Genomic DNA, 24,573 nt, shown 5'->3' on the forward strand with positions numbered 1-24,573 from the left:
TGCGAGGTTCTGATGATGTCAATCCTTGACATTTAGGCAGATGTCAGAAGTCCCCCCACGGCGAGATCCCACCAAAACACCCCGTACCTGTGGAAGTGGCTACAGCCTACAGGGTGCCTCATCTACTTGCCAGTGCATGTGAAACTCGATGCCGAGACCCTGCTCCGACATTCTACATACAGTAATATGCACCTTCTCCGTATTCGTACCTATCCAGGCGGTGACGACTTATGCTGTCACGTCTGTCTACCTCTGTTCTACTTTTTCTTCCTCTTTCATTCGTCCACGTTCTTCTTTTGCCTCCTCATCCTTTCTACGGCACGTGCTTGGCAGTCCGACCTGCATATGCATGTAGTCAAGATTACAGCTGTCATCACGAGCCCTCGGCTGCTTGTGAAACACACCCAGCTCAGCTCCTCTGGAAGCTCGAGTAATAGCGCCGACTCGGCACCACTTGGCCACACCCAAACGAATCTGTAGAACGGACGACTTCGAAAGATTGAAAATTTTTCATCTGCTGCGCCCATCTTTGCTCCTATTGTAAGCTGCAAAGCACATGTAGCCATGCAGGAGCGCAAAAGTTCCGGCGACATTGAATGCTAATATTCCGGTTGATCTAGGGTAGGAGGCCTAGCACCGGAGGCTAGAGGCGGTAGTGGATGAGCGGCGGGCGGGAACCTGGCAAGCCTTGCGCCTCATAGCCTGAACGAGACGAACATGGTCCAGGATTTGCCCCACGGGGGAGCTTGGAGATGCGGAGCAGCCCCTGGCCTGGGTGAGATGTGCTGTGCTGTGGGAGTCGTTGTTGGTAGCGTTTTGCCGTCTGGACCTGAAGTCTCGAGGCCTTGGTAGGACTGCCTCCTTACTTGGCCCCTCCCCTCTCCCTCTCCTTAGCTGCGCATGCTCTTCTGACAGCGTGACTAATGACGCGTTGCCAGCCCATTCGCCTGACACATCCCGGCATCTGAGTCTAGTTCGTCACGCTGGCCGGCGTGGCCCAGGCAGAGCAGCAGCGTCTGGGCGTGATTGGGCGCTGGCCCCGGCCTGGCAAAGCATCAGATCAGCTGCCCATCTGCCGTTGACCGCGTTGCCGACTCCTCGGATCTCACCGGCCAGGAGCTGATCCCGGAGTGGCGAGATGGTAGAAAAAGGATGACGGCCCCTTTGCTCCAGATGCAGTGCTGTTTTCTCTGCAGCATCATCGTCGACGAGAGGAGCTGAAATCGAAGATAACGAGAAAGAGGCTGGCTGGCAGAGAGCTGAATATCCCACCACCACAACCGCCAGTCGCTACCCATCAGGCTGCTCGGCTCTTCTTCCTTCACCCCTCAAACGGTTGCACCGCGAACTGCAGCCCTTGGGTCCGGAGAAGAATCGGCCCTTTGTATAGTCTTCCGGCCCTCAGTTCCCCATGGGGGAGATCCGCACATCCACTTTGGCCCTGTAGACCTTTTGTCGGTCCGAGTCCGAAGAAACTGAGCATTGACGGCGGCATTTGCGAGATACTCTGAGCTCGAACAACCGCTTCTCATTGGACGACTGATCCCACTGGGCAAGGCTCGGCATAAACAAGCCGTTTGCTATAGCATACTGCAAAAGTTCTGTCTAGACCCCCGACTATATAGTGAAGATGCCCGCGTTCGCCATGGATCTGGCTGCGAGCCATTCAGCGTCAGCACTCTCTCTCAACGTCTCCTCGCACGCCTCATTCATTCCGCCCATCATGCATGTCTTGTCAACGGCCGTCTTGCTCGGCTCCGTTGCCGTCCAAAAGGTCTTGGGAAGGCCTGGCGCATCCGACATCCAAAAACGAGCCGTTACTGACTTCATCAACTCGGAAACTCCTATTGCCCTGAACAATTTGATTTGCAATGTTGGTCCTGATGGATGCCGTGCTTTTGGCACATCGATTGGCGCTGTAGTTGCGTCGCCAAGCACAACTGACCCAGACTGTAAGCTTGTTTTGCATTATATCTATCCTACCGTATACTCTATATATACAGCACACTAACGCGACTCTAAACAAAGACTTTTACATGTGGACTCGAGACAGTGCTCTCGTCTTCAAGACCCTTGTTGACCGGTTCACCCAGAACTACGATGCTGGCCTACAGCGCCGCATCGAGCAGTACATCGCTGCTCAGGTCACTCTTCAGGGCATCTCAAACCCATCTGGTTCCCTCTCAGATGGGTCTGGCCTCGGGGAGCCCAAGTTCGAGCTTACCTTGAGCCAGTTCACTGGCAACTGGGGCCGCCCGCAGCGCGATGGACCGGCTCTTCGAGCCATTGCCTTGATTGGCTACTCAAAGTGGCTCATTAGCAACAACTACCAGTCGACAGTCTCGAACATCATTTGGCCCATTGTGCGAAATGATCTCAACTACGTCGCTCAGTACTGGTTAGTGATTGCCTGTTCTCTTGCCCACTATCCACAGGTACCTTGTTGCTAACCTTGGCTATTAGGAACCAAACTGGATTCGACCTGTGGGAAGAGGTCAACGGTAGCTCGTTCTTTACTGTAGCCAACCAGCACCGAGCACTTGTTGAGGGTGCTACCCTTGCCGCTACCCTTGGCCAGTCGGGAAGCAGCTATTCCTCTGTTGCTCCTCAGATTCTCTGCTTCCTTCAAAAGTTCTGGTCGCCATCCGGATATGTCATCTCTAACAGTAAGTTACCAATGCAGACCGAGCTTGTAGATGAATGCGTATGCTAACACTAGTCGACGCAGTCAACAGCAACGACGGCAGAACTGGAAAGGATTCCAACTCCATTCTCACATCTATTCACACTTTCGATCCCAGCATTGGCTGCGATGCCGCCACTTTCCAGCCCTGCAGTGACAAGGCTCTTTCAAACCTCAAGGTCTATGTCGACTCTTTCCGCTCCATCTATGGTGTCAATTCGGGCATCCCTGCTGGCACTGCTGTTGCCGTTGGTAGATACCCAGAGGACGTCTACTTTAACGGAAACCCCTGGTACCTTTCCACCTTTGCTGTTGCTGAGCAGCTGTACGACGCCCTGTATGTCTGGAAGAAGACTGGTTCTATTACTGTCACTTCCACCTCTCTAGCTTTCTTCCAAGAGCTCGTTCCCAGCGTGAAAGCCGGAACCTACGCCAGCTCCTCGTCTACCTTCACTAGCATCGTCAACGCCGTATCCACCTACGCCGATGGATTCGTCAGCGAGGCGGCCAAGTACGTTCCCTCTGATGGTTCTCTCTCTGAGCAGTTCGACAAGAACACCGGCACTCCTCTCTCCGCCGTTCACCTGACCTGGTCGTACGCCTCGTTCCTGACTGCCACGGCCCGTCGCGCTGGCATTGTCCCCCCTTCATGGGTCAGCAGCGGTGCCAACACCGTTCCCTCGAGCTGCTCCGGCACGACGGTGGCTGGTTCCTACTCAAGTCCCACAGCCACGTCATTCCCTCCGTCACAGACTCCCAAGACTGCGGCTACTGGCACCTCTTTCACACCTATTGCATGCGCTACACCAACTTCCGTGGCTGTGACCTTCCACGAGCTTGCTACGACCGTCCCCGGCCAGACAATCAAGGTCGTCGGCAACGCCCAGGCCCTGGGCAACTGGAGCACCAGCGCCGGTGTTGCTCTGAACGCCGTCAACTATGCTTCTAACCACCCTCTGTGGATTGGACCCGTCAATCTCAAGGCCGGAGACGTTGTCGAGTACAAGTACATCAACGTGGGCTCAGACGGCTCCGTGACTTGGGAGGCCGACCCCAACCACACTTACACTGTCCCTGCAGTGGCCTGTGTCACTGCAGTTGTTAAGGAGGACACCTGGCAATCATAATGAACTAATTATAGGTAAAATGGAGGAGGAGAAAAGAAATGGCAGATTGTCAATCACGCTTGCAAGTGTGTGTATATTATTTTAAGCTTTATCTCTTTTTATGATCCCAAGAGAGACGGATATATGATGAAAGGATAGCGTTATTTCCAGATTTTTATTGAATCCTTTGTTTTAAGTCTGTGGGCGAGATGTTTCTTGTTCATGTTGGTGTGTGCGCAATCTTCCTAATAAGTGAGAAAAAGAGTCCTCATTCCCGTTGTTGTTTTGATTTGATAGGTCAAATGAGGACTTGTGGCTTGTGGCTGATGGCCTTGAGTATATGTACCTAATGACGGACCAAGAAAGGAACAAACCAACAAATAAATAAGACAACACGTGTACATCCTGATTAGTTGAAGCCAGACAAGCTGCCCATGAACCCAAACCCCTCATTTGCTTAGTGATTTCTCTTCTTAAACGCTACACATTCTTCTGTTCTTTCTTCCCCAGAATTCCAATGTTCATCATTTCCCTCCTCTCTATTCAACTTTACGCAAACTCATCATCAGGCGCCTCAATGGCATTCTTCACCTTGACCAGGATCGCTGTCATCCACGGCTCCAGCCTGCTCGTACGATCAAACTGGAACAAGAGCTCGCCAAACTGATCCTGGTCGTGGGCCTCGACGGCGCCGCACAGATCCTCAATCAGCTTGTACTTGTACTGGGAGGAGAACTCGGCGTCCTTTTGGCGGTAGCTCTCGACGGCGCGGCGGGTGCCGACCAGGTCGCCGGTGGCGAGGTGGCAGACGCCGGCCTTGAAGCAGTAGGTGGAGAGACTCCATTTCATGGTCTGGTTGCCAATCATGGAGTTGATGATGCGATCGTAGGTTTCGATGGCGACGTAGTAGTCCTCGTCGAGGGCGGCGAGATCGGCGTATTGGGTGAATAGCTTATTGGCATTCCTATAGAAGCGTAGCTTGTTAGCTCAACCAGACCATAATGTAGTTATTTGAAAAAAACGGCGTCATCAAATAGATGCTGTATTGAAGATAGACGCACAGTTCTCTCGCCTTCGGTAGCCGCTCAGCAGCCTCCTTGTAGGCCTCGCGCGCCCTCTTCAGGTCCTTCAGGTCATGCTCATAAATCTGACCAAGGATCTCCTTGACTCTAGACAGCCTCGTCTGCTTGCTCTCGCTGGTCGACTGTTGGATCAGAGCAAAGGCCCTTTCTCGGCATCGGATCGCCGCCTCGGGATCATCTCTTCGGTAGGCGTCGGAGGCCTCGACGTAGCTGTCCGCAGCGTCGCCCAGTTCTTTGAGGTTCTTCTCTCGTACGGCGGCGGCTCGTTCGTATGTCTTGCCGGCCTCGATATCTGGGAAGAAAGGGGCGCAAAAGTTAGTCGATGTAAGAGATTGTGTTAGAGAGCAACAGATCCTTTATGATCTCATAGAGGGTCTCTCTCGTGGTGGAGGAACATGGTTGAAGCGTACTCTGGCCCTGTCGCTCGTATGCCTGAGCTGCCTCCTTGAATAATCGAGCAGCGTCCCAGAATTTGTCGTCCGAGCCGCCCAGGAAGCTCCAGCCACCGCTGCCCTTTGATACGAGCTTCTCGGCCTGTCAAGTTGGAACGTTAGCCATGGCTTCTCTGCCATCTTCCGAGAGCGGGCGCTGCGAGCTGGAAGACAAGGAAGAGAGGCGTACCTGCTGGATTAGAGCCTGGGGATCTTCCATGATGTCGATGTTTGTATGTGCAAATGGGTATTAAAGTCGTGTAGAGGAGAAGCGCTTGATGTAGTAGTAAGATGGAGTCGTGTTAAGAAAGGCGATTGCGCTCAACTGGAGGTTAGTAACTGCCACAGCGCCCTGTTAGGCGTGACCTGGAGCCTATGACGCTGCTGAGGTGGGGGGCGAAGCACTGAAGCAGCTGGTGTCGGATAAGGCCGGATCTGGCCTAAGCCGATTTTGACACCTCTGGATCGGCACATGGACAAAATTGTACACCTATTCATTATACACGCCACTCTCACTGAATCGTTCATGCCGGCAAATCCTCAGCTTCTAGAAGCTGATCTGATATTTCCTGGATAATACTGTGTGTTATAATCAATCGCTACAATGTCACTCTGTTCTAGATGCCTGAGGAAGAGCCTTCATCTTCGTCTTCGGCCTCATCCAAGAATCATCTCAGCTCCTCTATCATACAAAGCCTCGCCATCTTCAACAGCTCAAGACATCCTCTCCAAGCCAACCTGGTCTGTGAGCTCTCTACTTCCGTCTCAGTCACATGCTGAGCATGCGGAGTCTCCAGAAACCATCACTCCCGCTCAGCTTCATCATCTCTTGCGTCTATCAGCTCTTCCCTTGCCCAAATCTTCCGCCGAAGAGCAGTCAATGATTGAGACACTCCAGAGCCAGTTGCAATTCGCGCGGGCTGTACAAAGAGTCGATACCACAGGAGTAGAGCCTCTTAGAGCCATCAGGGATGAGACCGAAGCTGCCATCAAGGAGAATACCATTGGCTTGGACGATCTCAAGGATACATTAGCCAAAGAGGCCCTCGTGGGGCACTACCAACGGCCTCGTAGAGTCAAGGAACAGATCCAGTCTGAAGATGAGAACTGGGATGCCTTGGGTACGGCGTCAAGGAAAGCCGGAAAGTATTTTGTTGTTGAGAGTGGGAAGAAGGCCGAGGCCGGAGAACCTTGAGTGACACTTTTTGGTTGGGTAGGGCGTTTTCAGCCCTATTGTATATATTTCGATATATGCTTGGGGTGTATTTGCCTTGGCTTACCCAGCATTTTCTGTCTTGCAATGATACCCTTGATGACAAGCAATAAACAAATTTCCCTAATTCCTAAACTCTTGAAACCATGCTAATATCAATCCTGAAACATAACAAAGAAGAAAAAAAAAGAAGAAGAAAAAAGAAGCATGTACCCTTTGAGCCTTTTGAAAAAATCGATCCATCTGAATCCAATCCAGCTGCAGCGCAGTCATCTGAGTAGTTGAATCGCATGCTATTTGGAATCCTCTTGTTTCGTATCTTTTGGCTTCTGTTTGGGTATCTTTTCGTAGGCGTTCGGGCTTGGTGTCCTCTTCTTCTTGCCATTCGTTTTTCTGCCACGCTTATGACTATGGCCGTGGTCATGACCATGATCATGATCATGATTGTGGTTGCAGTCGTCTTTTCCACCGCCGACTTTCCGTTTTCTTTCCGGCTCTGAGTCGGAATCTGAGTCTGAGGATGAAGAGTCCGATGAAGATTCGTCGCTGGATTCATCGACTTTCTTGGGTCGGTGGTATATGCAGCACACTAAGTGAACAAGTATTGTTAGCATCATCTCCACCTTTGTAAAGGTATACCATTCCGCTCTAGCGATACCGATAATAAAGCAATTATATGGTACAGCTTTGGGCATACAATAATCAGGAATATCCTGCAGTCATGCGTACCTTTGGAGCTTTTCCTTCCTAGCCCTTCGTTGTCAACCACGTCTTGTGCCCACTGGACCGATCTTCCATTCGAGTTGTTCCCTCCGCGTAGCCGCAATACTCTCGGCACACTCTGCGCTGTCTGTGGCGGATTGGTTTGTGTGGTTGTTTGTGACGCTGTGGGCGCCTGCGCGGCGCGCTCTTGCGGTTGCGACATGGCGCAAGGCTTTGTAAGAAACCTGGTTCTTTCTTGCTTGATAGTTTAGAGCGGGTCTAGCAGTAACGCGCGAGCAAAAGTGAAGACTATCGCATGGAATCTTTATGCGCTATTATGCGGAACAGAGAAATCTTTTGCGTAGAGGGGTTGGGAGAGGAAACGGAAAATGGATGTCGTGTGACGGGTTTTGTATGCGCAGATGTCATCGGCGGGAAAGAAAAAAGAGAGCTAGGAACAGGTAAGTTGCGCCCCACGGCGTCTTTAGTCAGGTGGCGTCACCGATGCTCGAGATCGGGAAAGTATCGTCAAAAAACACCACTCGCTTACAATGCTATCCAGGTACATGGGCCAAAACCGGCATTTCCTCGCGTGTACATTTATGCATCCATTCTATTGCAGCTTGTATTGCTATTTATGTCTATATATTGTTCAAATGTGGTCATATAATAATATATATCTCATAATATTATCGTACAGCAGTGGTGATAATGTTACACTCATTCATTTCCGCCATGTGACACCAAACTACGCAGCCTGGTGTTCGCCCCTTCGCTTCTTTTCCAGCTTCTTTGCCCCCTTCATACTTCTCCTTGGTCGGCTCTTCTTCTGGTCCGCAGTCTCTCGTGGCTTATTGTTCAGCCACCCGTTTATCGGCTGTCTGGATCCCACAAATTGGCCGAGCGGAGAGTAGACATCCACGGCCGGCCACTCTGGCGACTCTTTGGGCTGCAGCTGAACCTTTGGCTCCACGGCCTTATCGTCAACAGACATATCCCTCCTCATATTGTACATATCTGCAAACGGGTCGGTGGTATCCTGCGGCGTCGCCTTGGGCTTCGTCTCTTTCTGAACTTCCGCCGGCGCATTTTGGGAGGCAAGTATGCGCTCCAAGTGTCGCTTGCGAACTTGAGCTACAATCTCCACATATCCAACGCCCTCGATGAGTATGTCCACAGACAGCACGCGGAAAGGAAGGGTATCGACACTCAGCCCAATTGCGTTCTTTCGGGTCAACGGTCCAGCCCTCTTTTTGGTTACATCGTGTTCGAGTTTGAATGTGCCAGCATGTTTCATCTTATCTCCAATATCCGGCAGTGAGATGTTTTCAAGACCCATGGATTGGCGAGTTTGATTTTGAAATTCGATAGCCTTATCCGTGTTCGTAAGATGCTCGTGGAGTGGCGTGAAATTATACATTAGGAAAATCATGTCTGGTGTCCGTGGCGTTATCCGAATCAACCCTCCGCCGAGGACAATAGAGCTTCCAGGTTTGACAGTGATCTGCTCGGGAACAATGCGCTTCTTCATGATAAGAGACTGCCTATGTTCCTCTTTCACGTACAACTCAAGATCACTGCGGGCCAATCCAGGTAGATCTATGAGTTCTCCCCTGCCGTTACCGAAAGGAATACGGATAGGAGATGCAGTTGTTCCAGGAAGGGATGAGACAATGGGCATATCTGGGTAGTTCTTGGCCGGTTGGGGAGGTGGAAGCAGAGATCCTAGATTGATTGTTGCTAGACCTTCGTCGCTTTCCAAGACGTTCTCATCCATCGTTGAGTTAGTTGTGGCGGCTTCCTTCTGGCGTGTTGATCCACCAGCCCGCTCGGGCTTTTCGGTCATCCTGCCCTTTGGATAGATGGCTTCAAAGAGCTGGCTTTTGCCAACGTTGACTTTGCCCACCATCCATCCAGCACCACCGCGGTTCCAAACATCTTCCTTGACTGTAGTTGTCCACCAACCCCTTCTCGCGCTGACACACCTGACGTTTCCCAGACGGACCCGCTCACCAACTCTGCCCAAAGCCTGGCGTAAAACATCTTTTAGATAGGGCATCATGGCATCTACCATCTCTTTAGTTGGGCCCAAGAGATCGCTCCTGGTAATGATGAAGCTCATCTCGGTCTTGCGATCATGCTGAAACTTGCCCGCTCGAGACCGTCGATTGCGCGTGCGTAGCGGGACATCTCCCAGCAGTACATTAAGTCGTGGAATGAGAGACATGGGGAAGTCGGCGGCGTCAATGACGTGATAGATGTGATTGTACTTATGAGGCGACTCTTCAATGGTCTCGCGCAGAGATTCGACTGTCGGATGGTACATTGTAACCTTTGCAGTGTTGCCTTTGGTACTGTGATGTAGCAAATCATGACAGCGGTCGCAAACGAGCGCTTTTTGTGAAGTGACTGTACAAAAATTAGTACGAAATCCTATGTTAAACCTGAAGCTGAAAGTGTCAACGTACCGTTCTTGGCCTCAGTCTCTGGCTCGCCACCCTCCATAAGCATGGCAGGATCCAGACCAAGTTCTTTTAATCTGCTCTGATCTAAAGATCCAAGTGTCTCTCTGACAGCCTTATCTTCATCGCCCTCCAAATGACTTTGATGTCGTATGGGAGGGTGCATCCATTCTCTTACTCTCCTCTTATCAATATCCAGGTATCCCAACTGCTCTGGATCCTCAGTTTGCGTAAATGCGCCACACCCAGAACACGTCAATGGCAATCTTCGCACAGCTTTGATTGGTGAATCCGAAATTTTCGACGGCAGCGGCGCTGATTCATTATTGCTGGTGATAGTGTCGGTATGATTTGTTCGTCGTTGAGAAACCTTTGCTGCAGCTCCCAGACTTATACGTGAGAGCCTGCTTGAAAGACCTGCAACTGCAGGACACAAATACAGCGGCACTCCTGCTGAAGGTACAGCTTCGCCTACCCTCAATGTCTGCCTAAGCAGACGTCCCGTAAGAGCCCTATGCATCTTCACCGTATGAATTTTCGTTAATCATAAATTTCAGTCTTAAAAATTTTTCCTGAAAAAAATGACCCTTCCAAAAATGACCTTCTATGTTCTCAGTGAGTGACAGTGCAGTCCCCCACTGTCGCATGTACCACCCCACCATGAGAAAAAAGAAAGAGCGCCGGATGATTAGCCGGCCCGCCAGACTCCAACGGGTGCGATTTTCTTGAAGTGGGATTATGCTCTGGGACGATATTGCATGCAGATTGACTGAGAGTTGCGATAATTGCTGCGCATCAATCCCTGTCGGTAATTGAGTCCTCGCAGCGGTCGAGGCGCAAAGACACAGTTCAAAATGAGGTCATTAGGAGAGCGGTTAAACCTGCTCCGAAAGGTAACTTCTTCAATTCCATCGTATATACCATTGCAGCATCGTTCGCTAACCAAGAGCTACTACAGAAAGTATGAATATATATGCAAACCCCTCCAACTACTGCCGCTTGATCGCGATCTTCGACTTACAGTTTCACTCAACAGCTCATTAACATAAAATGCGGCCCCGGCGCTGCAATCCTCCCCTCAGAGGTCACCCGGATACACATGGACTTCGCCATCAGCTTGAAAGGCGGCCACATGGGAGCTAGGTTCGTGCCAATTCATGTCTCTCACGATACCAAGTAAGAAGACTTGTACCTCTAATACAAAGGCAATTCAACAGGAAATTCTGGAAAGAATACCTCCCCCGCCTGAAATTCCACAACCCCTCCATCCCCATGATCGTCAACCGCCACGACCAGAACCAGCTCCCCCCGATAATGTCCATCTACCTCCGCAAATCCGACGCCTCACCCCCCGCCTCTTCCGAACCTCTCGCCCAGCCCTCATCATCCCGGACGAACCTATCTAAGGCGCAACCCCCTACCGCGGACGAGCGCGTCGTGCACATCGACATGGCCAACAAGCACTCATCACACATCCTCGAGTTCTTCATGGCCGAGACCCGCGCTGTTCCTCTGCAGCCTACAAACGAGGAGATTGTCGAGATGCAGGCCCTCGAGACACTAAGAAAGAATGCCGATGTGGACCGTGAGCGTGTACGACAGCTGAGACTAGAGAAGAAGAAGGAAGAGGATATGCTGAAGCGAGCAAGAGCTGCGGGTGGCATCGCAGAGCAAGAGGAGGCATAAAAACAAAAGAATCAAGTTAGACAATTGTACGATAAGCGTCTTTGAGTATATGGCAATGTGTATCGTCCAGGAGAAAAAGACCTATGGGCCAGATGTAAAATAATGACATATGCTAAAATCCCCCAAAAAAGCACCGCAGACGCCCGATGTGGCTAAGATAAACAAACATAATCCAAGGGTATACTATGTGATGCCCAAAACTACTCTAGCCAGTGACAATAATATGTACTTGAAACTGAAGCATCAGGCTGGCCCATGACAAATTGGAACTTCAGAGCTATAGATACTATTTTCCAATGTGTAACACCACTGCTATACTGGATCGTCGATGATTGCTCAGAGCTTATTTGAGACCGAAACCTTCGCTCTCATGAACGGCTCTCCATAGCATATACTCCAATTTTTCTTTTGACTCATAACGCCAGAGAGAGAGCATATTGAAACATGTCCTGGCAATAGGATATCTCCCACAGTCATCACCCAGGCAAGACAATTTGATTGTCAGGGAGGCGGCTCCCATCGCTGGTATGCGGTCGCTGCCAGTAATGAATGTCAGCAGCTTGCGCTGATCACTCGGGGTAGCCTGTTGGAACGTCTCCCAGAGCCAACCAACAACCGGCTCTGTTTCATCAGGGGTCTTGCTCTCCCAGTTATCATATTCTGCGACGGCTCTCAGAGACGCAATATCGAGGGACTCATCGGAGCCCCTGATAAGGAGTTCGATTTCTTCGGGCCGGAAAAGAGAAAAGGCATTGCCGCCACAAACCGTGTAGAAACCTCTCTTGAAGGGCTCAAACTGTCGCTTGACTGCTGTGTCAAGTACGTATCGCACATAGAGATCGACATATTCTCGCCGATTTTCATTCGTTACGGGTTTGTTTTCGGCCCCAGGGCAGAGAGGTACTTGTGCTTTGGAGCCATATTTGTCAGTTTCAATGACAAAGTCTAGGCAAAACGTCTCTTCGACATCTCCATCAAAGGCTAAGAGTTGCCTTAAACCGTTGGCTAACCGCGGACGATATTCAGATAAATCATCCAATGTGTATCTCATCACCGGTCGATGCTGCTGTGGCATTGTCCCAGCAAGTGAAGGAGCTGATGCAAGAAGTTTTCTGAACGCAAATGGAGGTAGAGCAACATCCAAAATCGTAGAGTTGTAAATAGCCAAACCCATGACAACGCCAACCAAGAAGAACTGGTCAGAAGGTTCATACGAGTTAGGGTTGAAGTAGCAATATTGAGAGTCGTCATCATATATAAACATTCCTATATCCGAGTTAGATGAAAGACATAGATTAATCAACGAATCGTATACGAGGATCTCTCTTACCATAGTCGGGGTTGAACACTTCACGGACGAGGAGTAAGAACCATTCTTTACGAAGGCCGCCTGCGTCGATTCCTTCCTCCCCCTGAAATGAAATGCGTAGACCTTTCTTCAGATCTTCACCACCACTGCCAATGACGCTGCTTACTGCTGTTAAACTGTCATCAACAAGGCAATTTCGGCGGATATCGAGAAACAAGTATTGGTTGATGTTTCTTCGAGTCATAATACTATCAAAGAAAGCATCTCGCGCTTTGCTCTGCATTTGCCGACGGGCATCATGCTCTAAGATGTGAGTCTTGGCCCATATGCTCAAAAGGAAGGGATACTGGCAGAAAGAAAACTTGCTCCTCTTAGACTCCCAAGACTCAAAGTCGTCAATAAGATCGGCATAATCAATCATGGAATTGTAAAAATCAGTGGGCGGCAAAAAGTAACCGGTATCACGGCTGGTCCCATTCCAAGTGACCGTGCCATTAGGGTGAGCGTCTTCCCCGCGACGAGTAGGCAAAAAGTTATTTGCAGAAAACAATAGAGAAAGAACGCGGGATGCAGCTTTGATCTGCCAGTCATCTGAATAGGATATCTTTTTGATCGGCTCTTTCGACTTCTTCGCAGGTCTCGGGCCGCCTATCGCAGCATGAAGAGACGCACCACCATTTCGTCCATATTGCATTTGCGGTATCAATCCGGCCGTCAGATCAACCGACTGGTCAGCTTGCTTCTTTTCGCTTTGTCGAATCATCCTGTAGGTCAAGAATCCTGATACAAGTTCTTTCACTTTGATAAAGCGTGGGGCATGATATCTAGCCAGCCAAGTTACCATTTGATTCTGACACTCTGCCGATGAATTCGAGATCAATCCCACTATACGCTTGATGATACCGGAATGTTGTCCTGATATGGGGCCAGAGTTTCCCATAGAATCTTTCGATGGCATTCGTCTCGATCGCATAGACTTGCTTCCTTCTAATTGGAGTACTCCATGGTAATTTTCATTCTCCGCATATAGGGACGGGTTCTCCATGATAACTAGGAGGAACCGTAGATCCATTGGATCTTTAATCGGACGCCCGGGTCTTTTGAGCAGATTTTCTGTAACTTTAAGCAGCACTCGCTGAAGATGAGCCTGCCCTTTGAGGACATCCTGCTCAATAGCAAGAAGCTCCTGTTCGGCAAGACTGCCCAGAGAAAGATCTCCTGAGACTTCTTCAAACATTTTGAACCAGTCCTCTGCAGCATTGTTCACAATCGAATACCACTCATCGATATCGGCCCAGTTGAGTTGTGGTGATTTCGTTAACGGAGGTGGCCGATGAACATGGGTTGGCTCCTCTTTAGTAGGATTTTTCTTAGGAGCCACACTGTCCTGCCCAGTCCACCACAGCCCGTTTTCCGCAACGTCGCCAAGCATTAGCAGCCTTGGATCCAAGTCAAATATAGGAGAGTCAACCTCCATCTGAGATGGCCTACGAGGCGCACTCTTCATCGCTGTTGGTTGTCGTGTATCTTTGAAGGGGACTGACGGCCGCCGGGGAGTATCGCTTGTAGATCTCGAGGCATACCGAGGATGTTGGGTGGAAAAGGAAGAATTGACACATTCAAAGTTACTGAAACAGCTCGTAATGTAATCTTCTAATGGTTTAAATATCTTTCTAGGGTCATCAGTCTGACCAGCAGACCGATCTCGTGATCGCTGGCCGGCATAATTGCTGTGTGGCGGGGCTTTCTGGCCAGGCTGCTCGGAGGGAGAAGAGGGATATGATCTGGACATAGCAATCGGAGGATTACTTCTCGGGGACCCGTGATGCAGCGTTGGGTCCTCGCTGAATGTATCATTGGTAATTGAACCCTTCCTACCCTGAGGAATTTCCAATGGCCCGCGGGTACGTACGGCAAGATCTGGATGGAGCCGATCTTGGTATGAAGGTCGATCATCGCAAGCCTGCTCAGTTACAGCTTTATCTGACATGCCGCGAAGCCTCCTGAGTACATAGGATCGCAGATTGTGCCTGGCCAGATGCTTGGTTTGGTCGAGAGAGATAGGCAGAGTGAGATGGCCAAAACTACCCTTCCTGGGGCTTTGTATTGGTGCTATGCCCGGAGAAACTGGCGGTTGTCTCGAAGTTGATGGCCCTGGACTTTTGTCATGGCGCTGCCTCGAGTTTTGGCTATCGACACTAATCGGAACCAAGTCATTGATGGTCATACAAATGGTACATTTGAAGACCTTCAAATCCTTTGGCCACTTTACAAGAGAAGCACAAGTCATACAGTTGCCAGTGGCAAAGTCCCGGCTCCTGGCAGGACTTCCTCGTCTATGCGTATTCGCCTGCTTGTTCGAGGCAGGGCCTACGTTCGCCTTGCCCACGTCGACAGAGGGCTTTGATGCCGAGCCTTGCCTCTTGCGGCTGCCAAAGAGCGACGGGAATGGGTTGCTCATGGAGCGAGAGTGGTTTGATGTGCGGCCGCGATTCTGCTGCGAAGATTCGGCATCGGAGTCGTCCGAGCTGTAGTCGGGTTTCGCACGCGAGTGGGTGGTCTTGGGCATACCAAGTCGTCCGCTCAGCGAAGTGGGTGTATCGAGAGCGTCTGAATGGAGTCGGCTGATGATATCGGTCTCGTCTCGAGGAGTAAGCTCAGACCCGCGTCGGGTAGTCACAGCAGGAACTGGGGGAGCCATGTCTGCGGTTGCTGAGGCGCCCAACGTTTAAGTCAAAGATCTCTGATACGACGCTGTTACTTCTGGCGGCTGCAAAGGACAGCGGTAGTCGCATCTGGGTATGAAGAAGGCAGAAGGCGTCGATGTATGATCGGGAGACGGACAGCCAAGTACAAGTGCTGCGCCAGGCATACGAGTACAGGCACTAGCAGCTGTGCTTCATGCTTGTGTGAAGCACAGCGCACAGGGATGATCGATGATGAGGACCAGGGGCCCTAGGGAGGCTCGGCCCCCTTTGGTTTGATGAAGCGAGTTATGGAGACGTCACTGGCTGGATGTCGAGAAGTAGCAAACTAGTGGCTTATGGCTTTTGTCGAGAAGTCGTCGTCTGTACGAGCGGTTCGTGGCGGCGAGCTGATGGCTGGATTGACAGGGGGGTTGAAGTCTATTATTTCTGCTTGACGATGATGGTGTCGAAATGCCGGGGACCTGAAGATTTAGGCGCACGTGCGTGGCCCAGTTAGAGGCACGAGTAAAACAGATTAAACAACAATGGCATCAAGCATGGGCCCGCCATTACTGAACATGTCCATCCCTGTCCCAGACATGGGGAAATTGATCATGGGAAGAGACAAAAGAAAGCAGCATGAAGCGGCAGAGGCCCAAGGCTGCTCCGCAAAACCCATGATCGAGGCTCCTCAGAACTTTGTTTCCCCTCCAGCGCTTATCAAATACCGGCCGGCCCCTGACGCCATCCTGAGACTCCGGACGCTTAGCGGGTTCTAGCGCCAGACTCTTGCCTGATCCGACATTAGAGGCTAAAAGTGCCGCTGCAGCCCCCAAATCCAATTCCAGCAGTCTTCTGCCATCATTCATGCAGGCGATAAAGCTAATCTGCGTTCGGATATTCAAAAGGAGTTTCTGATATGCAACTCTACAAAATCCACTTGACTTTTCCCTTTTTTACAACAGGCTGTTACACACTGGCTACCTGCAATTGACCTCGTCAACAGCTCTGCGGTGCCTCTGTTCGATTTTCACATGTAACTGGAATTCCGCGTTGTGCTGTTGTTCGCTCATAATGTCATTGATGCAGCTATACGTAACTGAACTGTCCATGAGTGCTCCTTAGAACACAAAACTAAATAATTGATCCGCGTAAATGAACTACCTGCCATTTGAAGAAGCATGTTTGACTGCAAAGAAACAGCCGAAATTCTCGCCATCTTAACTCAGCAGCGCAATGGCCATGCTTTCATTCCCTTGGCGAATAACGCTCGCCATAGATGATTGCGTCCAAATCAACTTCCATTTCGAATAGCCGAATGGCATGGATATACCAGGAATGTCTATCCTCATCCTCCACACCAACTCCTTTCAAAATTGCCTTGCCATTAAGCGTAGTATCTGAAGGAATGGACCCTTCCACACCAACTTCCTTCCTCTCTTCCCACGACGTGATGTTAAGGACACCCCCTAATTTAGCCAAGGTACAGCCATTTTGTTCAAGTATGAAATAAGCTTGACTGAAGAGAAGCTCGACTTTAGTCGAATTTTCTATGAAGAAGTCGATTGCAAGGCTGTCGTCAATTCGGCGAACTCTAGGTTCAAGAGCTTTGGCAAACCCCATTGCGTCCAGGTCTATAGACATGGAAAGCTGATGACCTCGCTTATCCATCTCAAGGGAAACAGTAGGCCCTCCATTTTGTTGTTCATATTCACCTCTGGACCGAGGTACAACGCGTGGAATGAAAGCCTTAAACCCATGCATACTCCAAATCTCGAATTTTGTGAGCGTCAAGGTTGTTTCATTGGATTCGTTAGGTTTGATATAGGTATCGTTGAATTTTACCTCTCCAACCAAGAGCGAGCCGTAATGCAGAGACACCGTCGTGGAACTAGTCCAGCCGAGGTCAACATCAGGGCCGAATTTGATACCCGCATGAAGATCGACGGTTCTGTAGCTGGTAAGTTTTGGAACTCAAATCACGGGTTGTCGAATGAGATGGATAAACAGGGACACGAACTTCTTAGTAGGATTGAAGAAATCAATGGATGTAATTTCCACACACCCTTTTACCGGAAGCATCTCCATGATGATTCAGTCAACCTGAATGCTAAAGAGATGATCCGCCGCTATAATTCAAATGAGATATTCAAGAGTCGTCGTTTCTGGCAAGCCAAAAGCTTTCAAACTTGCCTTTTTGCTCATTAAAGGTAGGAAAAACAGAAGCAGTGCTTTCACTTGTTGCTATATAGGTAGGCAAGTCAAGTTGTTTGTTGGAGAATCTCCCGCCGCCTGTTGTTGAGAAGAAAGAAAAAGAGAAGAGAAAGAAAGAGGTTTGTGTGCTCGTGAGGAGTTGGTTTATAGGATTCCCTCGCAGCCGGCAACTGTGCTCTCTCCGACTAGCGGTCTAGCAAATAGCTGACGACTCTCCACTGCATAACTTCTCATAGCCTTGGCCAGGCTGATATACTTTGGTGTAGGTAAAATATATGTCTTTCTTGATTGTTATTAGATTTATAAATTATTAAAACTATGTTCACAGTATTACAGAGCTTTTATCTTAAACGTATCATGGTTCATAGTAACTATTGCTCCAATATTCTATTGAGATTGTTCAGCTATTTGCTTTAGAGCCTTCTCCTCCCGAAACCAACGATTGATAGATAATCAAAACCCAAGAATAACAATCTTCGCAACTGCGTATCATTTTGACCGAGTAGGGAGCAAATGTTCGCCACGGTCAGCAATATCAACAGTGTTGCCATCAACATCCATCTCATCCAAGTTGACTTCAACCTCGAATAGCTTGATAGCATATTCTTGCCAAGATCTATCCATGTCCTCATAATGATACCCTTTTAGAGTTACCATTCCAGAAACCCCGCTTTGAATGTATCCTTCGAAGTCGGCCTCGAATTCACCTGGAACAATATCGAGACATCCGCTCAATTCTCCAACGGTCTGTTGACCCTTTTTCAGTAGGAAAGTGCCTTCCTGATCAAACAAGAGCTCAAGAGAACTCAAATTTGTTATCTTCATTGTGATGCTGATTTCGCCGCCATGGATTTCGAGGCTTGTTACAGTTGCTCTCATTCTCGCCATGCAGCTTAGATCCAGATATATCTTAAGAGTGTGCCCGCTTGGGGAGACGCTTATATGAGCGACGGTAGTATTTTGGATGTTCAACGGAGTATCGGCGTTCTTCTTTGGCATAACGCCCCGTAAAAAAGCTTGGAATGCTCGCATGCTTTGAATTTGCACTTCGGGCGCCTGTTCTTCACTCCACTCGGTTCTCAATAATGTTCATCATCCAATACCATTGGCATATCTGACACGGTAGTTGTACCGATTGAATGACCGTCATATTCGAAGATAATCTTGATAGCAGAAACCCAACCGATTTCAAAATCAGGGCTCACTTTGCCCTCAATCTCAAAATAGAAAGATCTATTAACTCAGGTCAGCGACGAATAGCTGTAAATAGATGCGTCAGCAGATGATCCAGCTCACTTCAGAGAACGGCTGAGTATGCGTAGTCGGTCGACGTTTAAGCTGCCTTCCACCTCCTCATCGCCATAGACCAGTTCCATTGTAGGAACGTTCTACTCCTCTAATGTATCCGGCTGAAGGTGAACATTAGACTAGAAACAATGTCTCGGTATTATTTCTTGGCACGAACCTTTCGGTTGACCCGACAAAGGCTGAGTTCCAGATGAAAGAGAGAGAAAGATCTCATTCGCTGCTTATAGCTCCGCTCTAGTACTTTTCCGCTGTAGCATTCGCTTGTGTGCTGAACATTTGTTGGAAAAGAAAAGAGAAGAGAAAAACAGAAAAAGAAGCGCAAATGGCTTACTTATGAGGCGAGATTTGGAAGCATTCACCTGGCAGCTGGTGCGGCTGGCGACATTTCGCCCCTCCGTTTCTTGTATCCGCTGCAGAGCTGAGTCCCGATGGCGAAATCAAGACAGTAAACCTTCTCCTTATGGCCTATAGAAGCGACGCTACCTATTATTTTCTTTGCGTAATTAACACAGCCGTGGCTGGTAACTCAGGGCCGAGAAAAGACACGCCGGTTACAAGACTCACATCAATAACCTGGACTTATATAGATGTGACTGCCTACCTATTTACGGTCACTAAAAATAAAGAGAGTATGTAGTCACTAAAATAATTGACAATGCTGAAAATCTCTCTTAAATGTTTACAATTATACTAGGCTTGCTTCACTATACTGTACTCAAAAATCTATGGTCTCCTCTTATGCGGTTTTGTTGGAGTTGGAAACCTATATGTTAGATATATCATGCAACAAGCATCTTGTGCAGCTAGCATTGACACCCTTATGGCACTAGGAATAATAGGTGCTCGGCTAGCAAGACTAGCAAGCAGCTACTGGGATTGCTGTAATATAAATGCTCGAGTTCCATTGGCACACGGGAGCGGTAAAGTACTACAGCTCGCAATAAATTGAGGATCGATGATGTCTTTTGAGATGCTGTCGCCGTGTGATGCAGATGGGAGTGGCAAAAAGTAATATGAGATCATTGGACAAGAGCTTCGAAGATCACTTTGCATATGTTCTGCAATATTGAGGCGAGGAAGGATATCAATTGAGCCATTTTCAACTCTCCATCACCCTCTTCAATATCTGCCGGTGCTCCTGGGAGCGGGATCGGCCCAATCACCCATTCTTCAGGTTCTTTTCTTTCACTCGACATATTGACATATTCAATGATCCCTTCACCAGAGTGCACGTCTCACATGTAAGCATAAAAGAAAATTATCTCGTTGATGGCAAACATTGACCCTGATGCAAATGATTTCCGAGGATCTAACCTCCAAGAACTCCCACGATATCCCCCCTCACGTCCCAATTTTCTTCATGAGTGGACTCATGGTGAGGATTGCCTCACGTTTTTTAGACTACATGCCGTTGTCTTAATGCGCCATGCATCATAAGAATGTGTTAACCCCGAAAGAGACAGAATTCGTTTAGGAAGGAGGAGCAGCACCACGTCCACGGCCAAAGCCACCACGGCTGTAGAGAAGAAAAAAGTTAGCCAATGTCCCCAAATCGATCTCCAAGTTCAAGCCGTAGAAGATCCATCATCTGAAGAAAAGAGAAGAGAATGCTTACAATTGAGGAGCAAACTCGCCGGGAGCACCACCCTCCTTGCCCTCACCAGCATCCCTTCTTCGGTATCCACCCTCACGGTCACCACGGTCGCCGCCACGTCCACGGCCGAAAGGTCGTCGCTCACGCTCGCCCTCGCCGAGCATGCCACGGGGAGGAGCGTGTGATCGCTGCTGCTTGATGTGGGTAGCAGGAACGATCTCGGCAGGCAGGTGAAGCCATTCCCGGAGGTAGTCGAGACCCTCGGGGGTCAGGGTGTAGTAGTAGTATTGCCAGCTGAACTGGGTCTTTACATAGCCGCGGGAAGTGAGGGACTGAGCAGCCTTAATGACGAACAGGTTCTTGGTGTCAATATCGGGGTGCTTGGGGAGGTTGAAGTCCTTCTGCGCGACGAGGACACCCTCGCGGAAGAGGTACTACCAGACAATTGTCAGTGACACCCGGACTCTGTAGTTTTCTTGCAGCAATTCCTCAAGCTCGCACTCGGGAATGCCTCTCATCGTCGAAAAATACCTCGTGAATCTTCTTGCGGTCGGCCTTGGGAATCAACATCGTGGCGGTTGCTGCTCGGAGGGTCGATGTTGGAAAGTTGACGGATTTGCGGACAGGCGTACAAAACCAAAGATCTCGAATTGGATAACTTTTGTGGGCGGAAGCCCTACCAGAAATTCCACCTAGCGAAGTGGGGTGCCTCGAAAGTGTGCGTTGTGGCTTGAGTCACGTGTCGATAGGCGTGCGTCGATAGCGAGCGCTGGCGGCGCGGGAAGTGTGGCGCAGGCCGCGCGCTCACATGACGGGCTTTGCGCTGACTGTTGCCGCCGCTATTATGTTCTCTACGGGTGCAGAAGGATCACGGCATTCTGCATCGCAAACTTCTTACCAGGATATCGCCACAACAGCGACCGAATTCCGAGTCCTTAACCTACTACTGGCAACGGACCGTATCATAAGCGTCTGGGCCCTCGTATCTCAACGCGCCGACATCATTCATTCCACCTCTGCTTGTCTTTGCAGTTTTACAGCGATCGCATCACCGTATCCATCACCTCGCAACAATGAGCGAGCATCTCAACGTCCTCATCTCGACCTTCAAGGGTCTTGGCCTTCCGCCAACCCTGGTCTTGCGCGCGCCTCCATCTACCACAATCACCTGCCTACGAGACCTCATCGATGAGAAGATACCTACCGGCGCCACCGAATCCAAATTCATCCTCACAACACACTCAAATCGGCTGTTGCCCCAAACATCAGAATCGCCAATCTCCACATACCTATCCTCAAATAACGATGATTTCATCAACCTGCGCCTCACCATTCCCCTCTGCGGTGGAAAGGGTGGTTTCGGATCTCAGCTCCGAGCTGCCGGTGGCCGAATGTCATCCCGCAAGAAGCAAAAGCAAGACGATAGCGGCTCAAGCCGAAACTTGGACGGTAGACGACTGCGCACTGTTAATGAAGCCAAAGCTCTTGCCGAATATCTCGCCATCAAACCGGAAATGGAGCAAAAGGAGAGGGAGAGGCGACGCCAGCGCTGGGAAGAGATTGTGGATATGGCAGAAAAGAGAGAGGCAGAGATCAAGTCTGGCGGCAGGGGTAAGCTGGACGGCCAGTGGGTTGAAGACAAAGAAGAGAGCAACGAGAGAACTCGTGATGCCGTGCTGGCTGCCATGAAGTCTGGAAACTACAAGGATAACTTAATCAGCACATCTCACGGCTCTGCTTCTTCTGAGCAAACCAATGGCCAATCTGCCAGCGAGGCAGAAGATTCCGAGAGCTCAAAGGAAGCTACTCCTCCTGCAGAAGCTGCTGGACCTTCCAAGGCGAAACCAAGAACGTTTTTCGGATTCGATGACGATGAATTCATGAGCTCTGATTCGGAGGACGAGAGCGAGAAGAAGTCTTCATAATGGGAATAATCGGGCAAGTTGTGATTTTGAGAAGCAATTAAATGGAGTTTGGGATAGTTTAAGCATTGGGATACGGGCGCTGTTGGCAATTTGATAAGATACCAGTATGGCTAATATAAATACCTCTTTTGTACACTGCTTGTAATCCTAGCTCTATGCACGTCATGTACGTCATGTCTGCAGTTGCGTAAATACAAAATACTACCATTTCACAAAAAGCGCTACAAGATTCAGCGTATTGCTTGCGAATTGGCCACTAATTTTTTTCTTGCAATACACGCGCAGCTTGGCTGCTTATTCTATGTGAACACCCATACATATATACCCCGCCAAGTTAAATATGAGCTTTAAGCATCAAGCTTCACGGGGAAGTTACCAGCCTCTGCACGAGGGGAAAGTCAGCTTCAAAACTAGAAATTTGCGTATAAATGAAACATACCGCGCTGCTCGTCCCATCGCTGGTACCATCCGGAGGGGCACAGTGATCGGTAGGCCAACCAGAACTGCACAATTGATCAGCATGCCGCCCTAAAATCCAAGGTTCCCCCAAATCTCCGTACCTGACGGCAAGGCGCAAAGTCCTCTCCCTTGGCGATGATGCACTTGTGGTAGTCGACGTAGTTCTGCCAGCAGTGCTTGGTCTGGTTCACGTTGGGGAAACGGGCATCAGTGCCTGCGCAGAAGCATTCGAAGTTAGCGACATATCCAACAGCGGGACCTCCGGCGACGTTTCGGGAAAAAAATCCCGGGAAGCTATTCCCAAAGCCACGGGCAGCTCGCAATCGGCGGCGCTGCAATTGATCGAGCTGCTCGAGCTGGTCGTTTCGTCGTTCACGTATTAAGGGAGTTGTATCGGGACGGTCTCACCAGCTGCAAAAACGCCGTTAGCCTCGGGTTAACTCAAGATCAGACCACTTTTTTGGAGAGGGGATATTTTGAAGTCTTGCCGTACCAGTGACAAACTTGAAGGGCTTGGTGACAAGCTCCTGGCCTTCCTCGTCGGACATGATGAATTAGATTCGCGTTTGGCGGCGGGACGGGTGTTGTGCAGGCGACAATGGGGAGCGATTCAAGGCGGGCGCTCTGTGGAGGTTTGGGGTGGGAGATTTCGCTATGCGTCGAATGTTGGCAAGCTTTCCGAATCAGATGTTCCGGAGGTGAAAATGTGTGCCTCAGGCCCCCCGCCCGGCCAATGGGACCCGGCTGCCTTTGGGGTGGGCAAAGGAAAGTGGGCCAATTTGCTGATGTGGGAATTACACCATGAGATAGATACTTGCCTTTCGCTCGGCCCACGTCGCTTCGAACCAAACATTTCCTCGCAATCCGCTGCAATCCCATCGCCTCGAAGCATCTCGGCCGAAGCCCTCTCCGCTCATCACAATGCGTCCTACTCTTGCTCTTCGGGCCTTCCGCCCCACGGCTCGCATGATGCGACCCATCCCCGTAAGTGCAGCTGTTTAAAGAGACGAGCCCGTAAAAAAGATTCGAGATCCGGCTAACCTTTTGGCGGTTATAGAAGGAGGACCAGGCCGGTATGTGACGCCAATTGATGCTCGCCGAGCACTGCGACAACCCCGGCGACCATTACTGACGATTTTAATTCAAGGCCACACCGTCTCCCAGCGCCTTCGCAAGCTCAAGCAGATGCCCGCTGAGCTGTACCCCCTCTGTACGAAAAGACTCACCAGCTCTCTCCTCCCCCGCGCCAAGGATACTCGATTCTCTAACATGTGAAAACAACTCGTCTTTAGTCGTCGTCGTCGGTTTTGCCCTTGGTGCCGCTGCCTACTCCTGCAGCCGCAAATTCTTCGTCGACAAGAACCTGCGTCTCTCCCGACAGGGCGCTGCCGCTCGCGCCGCCCAGAACGAGAGCCACGGCGATCACTAAGCTACCAAAAAGATTGTTCAACTTTTTTTCGAAGAGCAATGTCCTCGCCTGTGTCATCTTTTACCGCGTTTGCTTAGGGCTTCAGATTGGAGGAATCAATACTGTATATGTCGAGAACAGTTAGGACAGAGCGCCGATGAGAAACACAGTTTGCATGTTGTTCCTAAACCTTAATTTCCCATTCATGTAAAAAAGAATACTGTATCCATGACATGGTCCCTCTAAACACCGTCGCTATGCAAAAACATTCAAGTAAAGCCCGTATAGCCCTCTTCCAAGTCAA

General features: G+C 49.9%; 13 protein-coding genes across 13 annotated transcripts; 5 read left to right on the forward strand and 8 right to left on the reverse strand.

Annotated features, from left to right (window-relative positions):
- Positions 1 to 1,645: 1,645 nt before the first annotated feature.
- TGAM01_v205385 (glucoamylase precursor) lies at positions 1,646 to 3,810 on the forward strand (the record flags this gene model as incomplete). The annotated part of the gene is made up of 4 exons (XM_024549630.1): positions 1,646 to 1,952; positions 2,029 to 2,398; positions 2,464 to 2,666; positions 2,720 to 3,810. 4 exons carry the CDS (start codon positions 1,646 to 1,648, stop codon positions 3,808 to 3,810), a joined length of 1,971 nt encoding a protein of 656 aa, XP_024405663.1.
- A 528-nt stretch (positions 3,811 to 4,338) lies between these two features.
- On the reverse strand, positions 4,339 to 5,522 carry TGAM01_v205386 (hypothetical protein; the record flags this gene model as incomplete). The annotated part of the gene is made up of 4 exons (XM_018807817.1): positions 4,339 to 4,753; positions 4,851 to 5,163; positions 5,282 to 5,405; positions 5,493 to 5,522. The coding sequence occupies 4 exons, from the start codon at positions 5,520 to 5,522 to the stop codon at positions 4,339 to 4,341; spliced, it is 882 nt and encodes a 293-aa protein (XP_018659005.1).
- Positions 5,523 to 5,906: 384 nt separating this feature from the next.
- On the forward strand, positions 5,907 to 6,497 carry TGAM01_v205388 (hypothetical protein; the record flags this gene model as incomplete). Its single annotated transcript, XM_018807818.1, has 1 exon — positions 5,907 to 6,497. The coding sequence occupies one exon, from the start codon at positions 5,907 to 5,909 to the stop codon at positions 6,495 to 6,497; it is 591 nt and encodes a 196-aa protein (XP_018659006.1).
- A 311-nt stretch (positions 6,498 to 6,808) lies between these two features.
- On the reverse strand, positions 6,809 to 7,440 carry TGAM01_v205387 (protein phosphatase inhibitor; the record flags this gene model as incomplete). The annotated part of the gene is made up of 2 exons (XM_018807819.1): positions 6,809 to 7,104; positions 7,245 to 7,440. 2 exons carry the CDS (start codon positions 7,438 to 7,440, stop codon positions 6,809 to 6,811), a joined length of 492 nt encoding a protein of 163 aa, XP_018659007.1.
- Positions 7,441 to 7,965: 525 nt separating this feature from the next.
- TGAM01_v205389 (hypothetical protein) lies at positions 7,966 to 10,199 on the reverse strand (the record flags this gene model as incomplete). The annotated part of the gene is made up of 2 exons (XM_018807820.2): positions 7,966 to 9,626; positions 9,686 to 10,199. The coding sequence occupies 2 exons, from the start codon at positions 10,197 to 10,199 to the stop codon at positions 7,966 to 7,968; spliced, it is 2,175 nt and encodes a 724-aa protein (XP_018659008.2).
- Positions 10,200 to 10,778: 579 nt separating this feature from the next.
- Positions 10,779 to 11,365, forward strand: TGAM01_v205390 (hypothetical protein; the record flags this gene model as incomplete). Its single annotated transcript, XM_018807821.1, has 2 exons — positions 10,779 to 10,822; positions 10,885 to 11,365. 2 exons carry the CDS (start codon positions 10,779 to 10,781, stop codon positions 11,363 to 11,365), a joined length of 525 nt encoding a protein of 174 aa, XP_018659009.1.
- A 343-nt stretch (positions 11,366 to 11,708) lies between these two features.
- TGAM01_v205391 (other hect domain ubiquitin protein ligase E3) lies at positions 11,709 to 15,375 on the reverse strand (the record flags this gene model as incomplete). Its single annotated transcript, XM_018807822.1, has 2 exons — positions 11,709 to 12,631; positions 12,696 to 15,375. 2 exons carry the CDS (start codon positions 15,373 to 15,375, stop codon positions 11,709 to 11,711), a joined length of 3,603 nt encoding a protein of 1,200 aa, XP_018659010.1.
- A 1,234-nt stretch (positions 15,376 to 16,609) lies between these two features.
- On the reverse strand, positions 16,610 to 17,449 carry TGAM01_v205392 (hypothetical protein; the record flags this gene model as incomplete). The annotated part of the gene is made up of 3 exons (XM_024549631.1): positions 16,610 to 16,911; positions 17,128 to 17,312; positions 17,382 to 17,449. 3 exons carry the CDS (start codon positions 17,447 to 17,449, stop codon positions 16,610 to 16,612), a joined length of 555 nt encoding a protein of 184 aa, XP_024405664.1.
- A 615-nt stretch (positions 17,450 to 18,064) lies between these two features.
- On the reverse strand, positions 18,065 to 18,400 carry TGAM01_v205393 (hypothetical protein; the record flags this gene model as incomplete). Its single annotated transcript, XM_024549632.1, has 1 exon — positions 18,065 to 18,400. One exon carries the CDS (start codon positions 18,398 to 18,400, stop codon positions 18,065 to 18,067), a length of 336 nt encoding a protein of 111 aa, XP_024405665.1.
- Positions 18,401 to 20,353: 1,953 nt separating this feature from the next.
- On the reverse strand, positions 20,354 to 21,047 carry TGAM01_v205394 (hypothetical protein; the record flags this gene model as incomplete). Its single annotated transcript, XM_018807824.1, has 3 exons — positions 20,354 to 20,399; positions 20,499 to 20,911; positions 21,009 to 21,047. The coding sequence occupies 3 exons, from the start codon at positions 21,045 to 21,047 to the stop codon at positions 20,354 to 20,356; spliced, it is 498 nt and encodes a 165-aa protein (XP_018659012.1).
- A 503-nt stretch (positions 21,048 to 21,550) lies between these two features.
- On the forward strand, positions 21,551 to 22,402 carry TGAM01_v205396 (hypothetical protein; the record flags this gene model as incomplete). The annotated part of the gene is made up of 1 exon (XM_018807825.1): positions 21,551 to 22,402. The coding sequence occupies one exon, from the start codon at positions 21,551 to 21,553 to the stop codon at positions 22,400 to 22,402; it is 852 nt and encodes a 283-aa protein (XP_018659013.1).
- Positions 22,403 to 22,749: 347 nt separating this feature from the next.
- TGAM01_v205395 (cytochrome c oxidase subunit 6b) lies at positions 22,750 to 23,409 on the reverse strand (the record flags this gene model as incomplete). Its single annotated transcript, XM_024549633.1, has 4 exons — positions 22,750 to 22,784; positions 22,842 to 22,905; positions 22,963 to 23,264; positions 23,355 to 23,409. The coding sequence occupies 4 exons, from the start codon at positions 23,407 to 23,409 to the stop codon at positions 22,750 to 22,752; spliced, it is 456 nt and encodes a 151-aa protein (XP_024405666.1).
- A 373-nt stretch (positions 23,410 to 23,782) lies between these two features.
- Positions 23,783 to 24,290, forward strand: TGAM01_v205397 (hypothetical protein; the record flags this gene model as incomplete). The annotated part of the gene is made up of 4 exons (XM_018807827.1): positions 23,783 to 23,845; positions 23,919 to 23,934; positions 24,009 to 24,071; positions 24,154 to 24,290. The coding sequence occupies 4 exons, from the start codon at positions 23,783 to 23,785 to the stop codon at positions 24,288 to 24,290; spliced, it is 279 nt and encodes a 92-aa protein (XP_018659015.1).
- Between the last annotated feature and the right edge of the window lie 283 nt (positions 24,291 to 24,573).

Source organism: Trichoderma gamsii (genome assembly GCF_001481775.2).
Source record: "Trichoderma gamsii strain T6085 chromosome Unknown Scaffold_16.2, whole genome shotgun sequence".
NCBI classification, from domain to species: domain Eukaryota; kingdom Fungi; phylum Ascomycota; class Sordariomycetes; order Hypocreales; family Hypocreaceae; genus Trichoderma; species Trichoderma gamsii.